The sequence below is a fragment of the Conger conger genome, chromosome 11 (genome assembly GCF_963514075.1).
Source record: "Conger conger chromosome 11, fConCon1.1, whole genome shotgun sequence".
NCBI lineage: Eukaryota > Metazoa > Chordata > Actinopteri > Anguilliformes > Congridae > Conger > Conger conger.
The window spans coordinates 48900387-48912061 of record NC_083770.1 but is presented as its reverse complement, the minus strand read 5'-3'; the positions used below and the strand labels follow the sequence as shown (position 1 = coordinate 48912061).

General features: G+C 44.7%; 1 protein-coding gene across 1 annotated transcript in view; it reads right to left on the bottom strand.

Annotated features, from left to right (window-relative positions):
- The window catches only part of LOC133141018 (pappalysin-1-like), a 133126-nt gene extending 121944 nt beyond the window's left edge, over positions 1 to 11182 (bottom strand). Inside the window, exon 1 of the mRNA XM_061261371.1 lies at positions 10789 to 11182. Within this exon, the coding sequence (XP_061117355.1) occupies positions 10789 to 11182 (394 nt within the window). The remainder of the gene's footprint in view (positions 1 to 10788) is intronic.
- Positions 11183 to 11675: the final 493 nt, after the last annotated feature.

Sequence of the window (11675 nt, the reverse complement as noted above, 5' to 3'; positions counted from 1 at the left end):
AGTGTCTCTCTCAGTGAGAGCGGACTCAGTGTCTCTCAGTGTGAGTATCTCAGTGTCTCTCTCAGTGAGAGCAGACTCAGTGTCTCTCCCAGTGAGAGCAGACTCAGTGTCTCTCAGTGTGAGTATCTCAGTGTCTCTCTCAGTGAGAGCAGACTCAGTGTCTCTCTCAGTGAGAGCGGACTCAGTGTCTCTCAGTGTGAGTATCTCAGTGTCTCTCTCAGTGAGAGCAGACTCAGTGTCTCTCCCAGTGAGAGCAGACTCAGTGTCTCTCAGTGTGAGTATCTCAGTGTCTCTCTCAGTGAGAGCAGACTCAGTGTCTCTCTCAGTGAGAGCGGACTCAGTCTCCCTGTGAGAACAGAGAGGATGTGCTTAGCACTGTGTGAGCCTGTAAATCAGGGGTGAGTTGCGTAGGTCACTTACTGAGCTACTTCAGAGCCTCCTCATCCTGTCACTAACTGACTACAACTGGCCATCTGCTAACGATCAAACCCCAACAGTGTGGTCTTGGATCAACAGAGCAAAGGTTACGTGAACATTCAGTCTGCTGCCTTGCAACGGGTCTCATCGGCTGGGAAGCTAAAAATCAGAAACGGTACTTTTCTGCAGAAACCTTATTATGCTAGGGGCTCCCAAACCCCCTTTTCCTGTTTCGCTTGGAAAGCATACATTCAGTTCAGGAAGGTAATGTGTTCTTACAACTGAGAGGAACTTTCTGCTTCATAATCAACTTAGAGAGGGGGGGAAGGGGAGGAGTGAAAACAACTCTTCAAAACAGAGAGAGAGAGAGAGAGAGAGAGAGAGGAAGAGAGGGAGGAGGCAGAGTGAAATAGCATGGATGCTAACACGTTTTTTTGATCCACGTGCATGCTCCTCGCTCAGGTAAATTTTGGCTGGATTACAAAATGTCCGCAGGTACAGATTTGCGTTAAATAAGCCAAGCTTTCTTTTTCTGAGCCCCCAAATTAAAAGACTTCGTAAAACTAGTGTTCTTGTTTGCAAGAAACACGCAGCTTCTGCACACCGTCCGTGGCGTTCAGGGGTCTGCTCGCTTCGCGAGTTTCGACGGCGTCCGTGGTATGAACGAGCTCACAGGCCTCGTGGTTGATTTCCCAGGCAGAGGCACACAAATAAAAGTTGGCTGGGGAGAGTATTGCGTTTCAGTGTTTTCCACCGTCTGGTAGAAAGGCAGTCATCTGTTCAGCGGGGCTGAAGTCATGCTGAAATGCCTGCAAGGTTTGCAGTGTAAACAGCTGTCATAATCCCGCCACGCAGAAGAAATGGGACGCATTTAATTATTCCAGGCTAAATAAGCTCTGTGGTGTGGACTGGTAAGAACAACTGTGGCGTGCTGAATACATGCTCCGGCAGTGGGCTATAAGTGAATATGCCGCTCTTAAGGTTCAAATGTAACTCGTTTGTCCTATTTTTCCTCGCAAACCACACACAATTTGTGAATTTTGTCAGAATGCTAGAGAAATAGCACATGTGCAAATTAGTTTTTTTTTCAGAAACTACATGATATATTTTTTTTCGAAATATCTACTACACGTTCAACTCGCATCCACACCCCCATTGCGCCCAAGTGGGTACATAGCTAGCTACCACTTGGCACATGGACAAGACATGCTGTGGTTGGGTGCAGAGGGTGAACAAGAGCCACTGTGATTGGAGGAGGAGCACTGGAGTATCACAGGACAGAGATAAGATAGAGTGACTTGTTGCCATCGCTCAGCCTGTATCCTCTCTTGTCTGACTTACAGTTCAGAGTGGCACTACTCCTCTTAACACTCACAGCATCTCCGCTGTCAATATGCAGGGTGAAACGTGTCAAAAGGTTTTTTTATAAATATTATTACTCATGTGTAGCGGTTTCACAACAGCTAGAGAAGCTGCCAGGGTATTTCTGAATGGGAAAAGCACCATATCCTGGAATTCGTATTGACTTCAACTGGGAAATGATATTTTCCAGTAATCTTGGATATACTCCATGACTGCATTGGTTTTATTTCTTTAAACACCAGCAGAGACCGATGCCTGTTTTGGACTGGATTTTTTTTACATTGTAATTAAAGAAATAAAGGGCCAAATTCCTGACGCATGTTTGTTCTGAACAGCATTCCACTGCCTGTGCATATCTAAGCAGCGCTGCCTCTAGGAAACACTAGTCCTGGCCAGGTCAGTATCTCTGTGTCTTTCCAAAACCCATTGCACTACACCAAAGAGATACACAGAAGATCCCATTATCACGGCCATGCCATTACAGTAGCTTTGGAAGAGAGTAATTTCCTGTACATTCAGAACCGAACGCACCTGTGTGTTAGCACGTGTGATATCCCTGTTAGGCTGTGAAATTTCATGCCAACGCAGACGAAGTTCACAAAAAGCGTTAATTAAGCGTCAGACACCTCAACAGATGTAAGTAACTCTTGAGAAAAAAAAAAAAAACTTTGTAATTGAATCATAATCTTAAGATTTCTTCATGCAGATGATTCGCTCGTATTGAATGTGACATAAACAATGCAAGCCACCGGTCCATTTGCGAGGTTTGACCTCTTTAGCAAAAATATATCACTTTTTCTTTTTGATTTAGCAATTGTTCAACATATTTCTGTTTCATTGTAATGTAAGCTAATGCTGAGTGAATAAAACTCACTGAACTTCCTTTTGTCTGGTCAGCCTTTGCTAGTTGTCTGTCTACCCTCTTCTGATACCTTTAGTTATGGGGCGGCCTGTAGCGTAGTGGTTAAGCTAAAGGACTGGGACACACAAGGTTGGTGGTTCTAATCCCGGTGTAGCCACAATAAGATCCGCACGGCCATTGGGCCCTTCAGCAAGGCCCTTAACCCAGCATTGCTCCAGGGGAGAATTGTCTCCTGCTTAGTCTAATCAACTGTATGTCGCTTTGGATAAGAGCGTCTGCCAAGTGCCATAAATGTAATGTAATGTAATGTAATGTAGTTATGCTGGTCATTCGGGCTGATGGGGGTAGGAGCTCAGGAGTTAAGAGCAGCAGCCGGAGGGTCCCCCGTTGGTCGGAGTGTCCCTCAGCAAGAGACTAACCCACCTAGCTCCCCACTAACTGTGTGGTGCCTTGCATGGCAGCCAGTCACCATTGGTGTGTGAATGGGTGTGTGTGTGTGAGTGTGTGTGTGAATGGGTGTGTGTGTGTGTGTGTGAATGGGTGTGTGTGTGTGTGTGAGTGTGTGTGTGTGAATGGGTGTGTGTGTGTGTGTGAGTGTGTGTGTGTGAATGGGTGTGTGTGTGTGTGAGTGTGTGTGTGTGAATGGGTGTGTGTGTATGTGTGAGTGTGTGTGTGAATGGGTGAGGCATCGATTGTAAAGCGTTACATGAATGCAGTCCATTTCCCATTTGCATTTGGTGTCGTTTGCCAAAATGGCCCTGGAGGTCGTATTATCGCCCGCCTAATTAATAGATGTAACTCAATTCCCCGCTTGCATACTGTACGACATCAAGCACAGGAAGGAGCTGGCTGAGAGTTGGGGGCGATCTTTATTGTGGAGGTTATGTGGACTTCCTTCTCTTTACGTCACACAGTGCAGTAAACCAGATCTGAGTTAATGGCCTGTGCTTTATCAAAAAGCACAGGGATTGTAGTAGCCTTACATGCATAGACCAGTGGTCCATAGCCCTGGTCCTGGAGAGGCGCAGGGTGTGCTGGTTTTTGTTTTCACCTGAATATCACCAACCAATTAAGACCAAAGAAACCAGGAGGGGTGAGTTAACTGTAGTTAACAGCTTTAATTGATCAATTAAGTGGTAAGTAACAACTAAAGCTAGCACACCCTGTGGCTCTCCAGGACCAGGACTGACGTCCACTGGCATAGCCAATGCCAGTGGCCTGATCTGCCAAACTCAACATAGCTGACTGATCCCAGAACGGCACAGAGACATAGGCCATCATTCAAAAACAGAGATGGGCAGACAATTGGACCATCTGACAGTGTCTCCATCTCCGCTAGCGAGAACAGCGGCTTAGATGCTTATCAGCCTCTTATTTGCAAAGCAGGCCAATGAGACACCAGCCTCCCCCTCGCCATTATCACGGTGTACAACCCCGAGCTCGCCACAGACTCAAACAATAAAATGCATCTTCTAAAAATCTTTGATGTAGCAGACATATTTCCGGTTTGTTGTTATTCCATACAGGCATATTTAAGGAAGGTACGACTAACTACCACTGAACATTTGTCCACATATATATAAAGTAGTTCTAGTTTGGTCCTTGACGTAGAAATTGATATATTCAGTGCGAAATTGTAAAAACATAAGGCGTTTTGTAAATTTTTTTGTATTTTAGTGTACCTATTGTGTACACTGTATGTGCATGCCCTGACATAAATATCTTCATCTCAAATTCCAAAATGGTACATGCCTCTTATGTAAGTCTTCAGCCATGTGTGTGCAGTAAATGTTTTTTGAGATATTGACACTTTATAGGACTAGAAAAAAATGGGTGGAAATTGCCCTCTAGGGGGGCAAAGTGGGTTACATTAGGCTACATTATTGCAGTGGGCTCTAAGCTACCTCACTGTAGCAGAGGAGACACCACACAACACAAGGGAGAAGGCTACAGCATTGCATTGAATGCACGCTACATTGCTACAGCGTAAACTGACTAAAAGACTAACCCACTGCAATGGCTAGTCTAACTCACTGAACCAGCTAGCCTTCACACCAGGGCTGTTCTCAGGGGGGGGGGGGGGGGCTGAAGCACTGGGAGGGGGGGGGGGGTGTAATGGTCTGTGAGTTTGCAGTAAATGATGATTGGGGAAGTGCCATGACACATATTAAAGGGGTTGACCACCGGCCCCCGCCCCCCCTTTCCCAAGGCGATGAACGGAACACGGATCCCTACTTAAAGGGGTTTGTCACATTACATCCAGCTGACACGGTTCCTTATATCCCTGCGCTGTTCATGGTCCTGAATCCGCCTCGTGTTACTCCCTCCTGCCACAGCGCTAGTGCCATGCCTGTCATAACCCTCCCTGCCCTGGCGCCCGCACGCCTGCGTCGTCTCAATCGCCCTGCGGGAGATAGGAGAAGGATAAAGGGACAGCCAGCGCAAGAGACCAACGCGCACCCAGACAGCAGCCTTCCACTCGCCTGTCTTTGTGTGAACTCCAGAGAAGGCCATTACCCGTCGCCTCTGTAGTGCACATACCGTACGCGCAAGCACGGGGAAGCGATTTTTTATGGGCGATAGAACTGGTTTCAGTTTCTGTAACGGCAGTTCTACTGACGTTAAGAGTGCGGGATACTCGGGTGGTGAAGCCCAATACAGCTGCATAATAGAGACTGATAAAGAGTAATTTCCTCCTGTGGGTTATAAAAGCACAGTCTCTTATGTAGTTGCATTGGACTCAAATATCCTGCAGTTGTAATGTCGTTTATGGTGGAATTGCCCTTCTGCACTGGGGGGGGGGGGGGGGGGGCAATCATTTGTATCAATGAGGAGGGGGAGAGGCAACACAAGCCAGGGGTGCCACATGCCTCTTTACGGAGAAGAACAGGGGGCAACGTGAGTGTTAGGGGTTCACTGAAGAACCCTCACGCATCCCTGCACTCGCAAAATATTTTTTTATTTGGCTTGTTTCCGTTTTCAGTTCTTTAGGGGACTCTTCATCCGAATTCATCGGCAGTGAAAGCTGCCAGACGAAGAACCATTTTGCTCAATAAAGAACCCTAGTTCAAGTTAGGGTACTCGTATGCGATTAAAGGGTTCCTATTTGAACCATTTATTTTCTCAGAGTGTGGAGAAAAGGTGCCAGCCCTTTTTAAAAAACGAATGGTGGCATAAAGCTAGGGTGGAAAGGGCACTGCAGCCCAGTTCACAAATAAGTGCGGCCCAGCTATGAATTTCATTTATTTTCTGCAAATAGTACACTTACATGTTACCAAAAAAATGTTTTTTTCTGGCAGGTCACGGGAGGATATTTGCAGGCAGTTAATAGAGCGAACAGTCTGTCGGCATTGAGAACTGGAGCTACATCTGCGATTCTCTGAATGTCATCTGAATTGTTTTGCTAAAAGGCAAATAAAAGAGGTCTTCCCTGGCCGGTGCTTCCAGAAGGAGCACATGTGTGAAAGTTAATATTTTTCATATGTTCAAATAGTTCAAGTTTTCACAGTCCCCCAACATCTTACCCACAATCATCATGTAAAGTGTGCCTCTTTCCTTTTTTAATGCCAATCTAATCTTTTTTGTGTTTGTTTCCTTTTGTGCCATATTTTACATATATATTGTGAAACGTAGAACACATTGAAGTAACAGCAGGACAAGGATTCAGAAAAGGAAATTAATAAAAAAATATTCCAGAATACAGAAATGCAAGCCTGCCGTAACTCCTCAGATCTCAGAGATCATGGAATAAAATATTAACAAATAAATCCAGGTTCTGCCCAAGCCTTTGAGAGGAAATAAGCCAGCAAATAAGATGCTACTTGTTACTTAGTTTGTTTGACCTTCTGGAGAATAGCCACAGGTACACGGCTGCACCCACACACAATGAAGAGGAACAAATCAAAACGTTGATGCGTTACGGTGTGACCCTTCCTCCCAGCCGTGAATCGGGAGGAGACGAGTGAGGGCGGGCGTGTTTGGCGTCGGCGTGTTTGGCATCGGCGTGCCGGACGGTGCGGAATTCCGCACATCCTCGGGAACGGGGCATGCGTGCGAGGGCTCAGGCCAGCGGCGGACAGGGCGGAATTCTGCCCCAAATCACTCCAGTCTCTGGGCAGGCCCCTGCATCCAGGTCTTTTTCGGCGTTCTGCGCAAAATTATTTGGAATACGTTTTGAAGCGCAAGCCCTTGCATGGCTCGAATTCTCCCGTGAGACAGATGTCTGGAGAGGGTCAGTGCAGCCTGACCTGCTGTGCACTTCTGCTCGAGTTTGGCGTGCAAGCTAATGCCAGTCGCACTGAGTCCAACGCCCAGGAGCGCTCGTAACATGCGTGGATTTCACATTTCAACCTCATATCCTCCTGAGACCCGGCAGGAACAAGCAAAAAAAAAAAAAAAAAAGTTATTATGAGCGGAGACTCATGTCACCTACAGGGGCCAGAATGAATGGTCAGGTCTCAGGAGAATGGGGTAAATAAAGCAGGTGCCCCTCAGGAAGCCACCTGAAAAACTACAAACATTTAGCCCCCAGTATGGGCTGACAGAGCAGGCACTTGGCAGTCGGAGGGTTGTCGGTTTGATTCCGCCATGGGTGTGTCGAAGTGTCCCTGAGCAAGACACCTAACCCCTAAAATGCTCCTGACGAGCTGTTGGTACCTTGCATGGCAGCCTATCGCCGTTGGTGTGTGTGTGTGTGTGTGTGTGTGTGTGTATGAATGGGTGAATGAGAAGCATCAGCTGTACCGTGCTTTGGATAAAGGCGCTATGTGAATTCCAACCGTTTACCATTTAGCTCAACCACAAAGTTCTCCTGTTATAATCAATCGCAAAGCTGTTTTCATCTTTTTAATTTCCATTTTACTTTCAGGTGAAGAAAGGGTTCCGCCAGCACCCCCAGCACCCTTCCACCTGCTCCCTCCCCACCCCCCCCCATCACATAATAAAGTTATTTTCTTTGGAGTTAAACCGCAGTGTGGAGCATCTTTCAAACACAGAGAGAGCAGAATTTGTCATTTGCACTGTGGCACGACATTGATGAGCACCACTGAAGCAGGTGCTATCAGAACCCGTCACACGGCGGGGGAAAGAGCTGCCATTCTTATCGTCCAGTCACAGACCAGCCATGACTCTGCTCCCATTGGCCGGGCTGACTATGCAAATACCCCAGTCTTTCAGCTTAAGTGCGGCCGTCCGATACGTCGTATTGCAGAGAATCCTGACTTCTGAGTTCCCGACTACATAAATGAATAACGCAGTTATACCCGCTTCTCTGTTGCATGGAATGCTTTCATTCAGCCCATATTGTTTCCAAACATCCTACTTAAAAATGCCGTTATACAACAACACTATATTTATACTGTAAACATATAGCTGTGCCCATGTATGCATGTCACATTATCATGTCATGTTCGCATTTAACTAATGTGGTTGCACTATGAGCAACATTGTAAATCACTGTGCATAAAGGGGCTTGAAGGTAATAGAATGCATCTTCAATACTGTTCTGGACCTACTGTTCTGTCCTTTTAACTGTCAATAAAAACACAAACTATTGTGTCAGTAAGCATGCAAAACATTAAAATTTGTGATCACAACAACAAAATAAAAAAGAAAATTGATGTTACTTCATTCCTGACTGGTGCAGAAAGTTGGATTTAGCAGACTGTACCATGTTAAATTTTAGACCAGCTATACATTTATTTTTCCGTGTAGAGCTTTAAGTGTTGGTATTGCATCACTTGTCTGTCTTGTTTCTCTCCATATAGTAACATAACTGCAGTGTTAAAGCAACCCTAACAGCGAGTGTCTCAATTGTTCTCTGTATGCAACGTGAAATTGCACGATTGAGTATCGGCTGAGCTACGAAACTGGTATTTGCGCGAGGATCCCTAAAACATTTTTGCGCGTTTCAGCGTCTGCAAAATGAGGATTACGCTCTCTGTTGGTAGTCGGGGGGATCAAAAGACACATCAACTAACTTTCGCTCTTTAAAAAGCAAAACGACACGCCCTTTTACTCCGATTCCAGCCCAGAGATCATCCATACAACTTCCCTTAAAGACGTATTGCCTATTTTCTCTCAACACACTGGACACATGCTATATCCAATAGCCTATATAGATTTTATCAGCCTGTATTGGGCGTATGTGGTTGAGGATAATCAAAAGCATGTCACGGATTTAAATAAATTCCTCAATATTTTTGTTTAATGTAGTATTAAATTTACTGAAGTATCATAGCCTGTCCTTGTTATATTTGAATGAAGTAGCCACCATTGCAGCTGTATTTGTGAGTGAACAGCCTTCATTAAACATTAAAAATGTTTCATGCATGTTTCCTGTAGCCTACTTCAATAATAAAGCGTGATGATACAAACGTCAAGTAGGTAATCGAATCGGTGGGAATCCGCGCAGATGCACTAGATCAATGATACCGCATAAAACAATTCGAAATTTAGCCACATTCCCTTAAAATACTACGCTGTCAGGTTTTTGCGGGGGATATACTTGTTATTGCCTGTAATTCGGGGGCGGTACGGCCTCGTTAAAACCAGGCCATAGATCTGAACAAAAAACACGGGCGACCAGAGGGAAGTTATCCAAACGCGAGGGCACTTTTTTGCAAAGCAATCAGCGGCGAGGAGCGACAACAAGCAACAACGCATTCTGCAGAATGATATCCAATGCATAGTTGTTGCCATTGTGTGTTTAACAGGAAAATGCATTTTTGTACGTGGCACATGACTAAAATGTAAATTGTATGATTACATGGGCTAGCAGCCGTTAACACCGGTGAGGATGTGGTCGGACAATGTTCGGCATTGTAGATAACGAGAACATCCCGAGTGAGGAAATTAATCAGCACGCGAATGTCTAATAAAGACGGCTCACCTCGTGTCGGTCAGAAGACATAGCAATCTGATCCAACAGGCTACTCGACCGGCACCGTCAGGTGAAATTCTTCCTTTTGCGTAAATATGCAGTCTAAATGGCCAAGTCTTCAAAGCGTCGCCTGAACATCGCCAGGCTTTGTTGTGCTTGCCATAACAATTTTATACGTCGCACATTTGGCTTTATGATGCTTTCTAATAATCAAAATGAAAGTTCTAATTAATTAACTTGATGCTATGATGTCATGCATCGGCGGCGGCGGTTTGGAGGTACGCCTTTGACTCTTTTTCACTGCGAAGTGAAAAGAAAAAACGACGTTCTGCATTGCCTACTCCCATAAATGTCTACCTGTTCATGTGTAATAAAGTTTTCATAAGACTATGGGCATTACGTAGTCCGTATGATTCATATTAACAGTTTGTGTGCCTGGCTGAGTTTAAAAGTTGCCAAATAATATGCAATCCGTGATAATTAAACAATTAACACGCTTCATAACCTGTAATCACACCGCTCGTGCACATTGATCAGATCCAGTCCGCCCTTTCGAGATAGGCTACTAAACTTTATTTATAGTAAAAATAAATAACGTTGTTTGTCACTCTTTATTATATTATAGAATTTTTTTTAATTTTTTTATTTATTAATGACATACAACTAGTTCGCTAGAATGCGATAAAAAATGTGAGCTTTCTGCGTCTTAAATCGCAGATTTGGGAAGGGAGTGGACGCCAAATTTGCAATACCAGCAATATTCCCGACTAGATATAAACTATCGTTATGCACTTACGCCTGCCTTCTAAATATGCTTCCACACGGGAGGGAGTTTCTTCAACCTCAGAAATTGCAGTACGTTTCAAAATAAATGTTATTGCTATGCAGTACAGGACCAACTAATCGTTCAAGAGCTTTGGAAGCGTCAACCTTAAAACCACTACCATTACAATATATATATATATTTTTTTTTTTTAATTGACAACAGGGCATGTTTTCACTTAATACCGCAGCTATCATTTGGAGTGACGCACTGAGGGCATAAACTCAAAATAACTTAATGGAAACTACGACACCATTAAACTAGAAAGCATAGTGTTAACATTCCCTAAGGTCGAACGTAACGGTGATAAAAAAAATATATGTATTTCATCATAAATACGACACTTTAGCCATGACTTCTTGTGATGGGAGACAGCCTGACATTTGGGGGTTAAACCCATTCATTCTCTCGTAAAGAAAAAAATTTAAATAAATCAAATCTAACCTGCAATTACTGCGGGCGATCGCTGCCCTCCCTCTGGTTTGATCCACATTTCCAGCGTAAAATTTCCTCTCGGTACCTCCACGCCAGGCTTCAGTCGTAGCTGGTCTCCTCTGCCGGTAAAATAAACAGCCTTTCCCCGACCAGGAGTGCTCTCCTCCGCCTGGGAGGAGCGACGGTGCTGGCGAGGCGACCGCCGATCCATCCCGGGCAAGGAGCGTTTGCCCCGAGGCTGGCGTGTGGCGCAAGCCCCAGGGAAGGTGGCTCTGGCTTCCCTAATGCGCACCAAGTCTCTCTTAGATCTGCCCGTTCTCCGGACGGTCCCGCACTCTGATCCCAAACACATGATACAAATCAAAAGGCACGGAAGCCAGGGGAGAAAAGTCCAAAGTTTCATTTTCAAAAGAGGAGCGAAAATTGAAAAAAAATGAGAGAAAAAAATGAGCAAAACAGAACAATTAAGAATTATTTTACAATAATTATTCTTATAATAGCAACAATAATAAAGGAGAAGAAGAATGGAAAGAATGAAATCTCCTCAAAAATCCTATCTCCACAGAATTCCTCTTAAGGTCTTTTCCCAGGTCCCGCTTCAGATTTTATAACAGCTTGTCAAGACAGAGATTCTACACCAACCAAGAAGGCGATGCTGTTATTTTTTCCTTTATAATGTTAAGCCACGACCCCCTTTCCTTGCCCCTTCTTTAGGCAAAAAGTAAGATACTTCAACACAGATTGAGGGGCAAGAGGAATATGTTAATTCATGCAAGTGCTCCACCTTCTCAATTGAATGGATCCCATTAAACTAGAGGGATGGCTAAGTAATCAATCAGTTTGGATAGATCACAATAATTTCTCTTTCGATTAAAAAACCCTTAGGAATGTAGTTG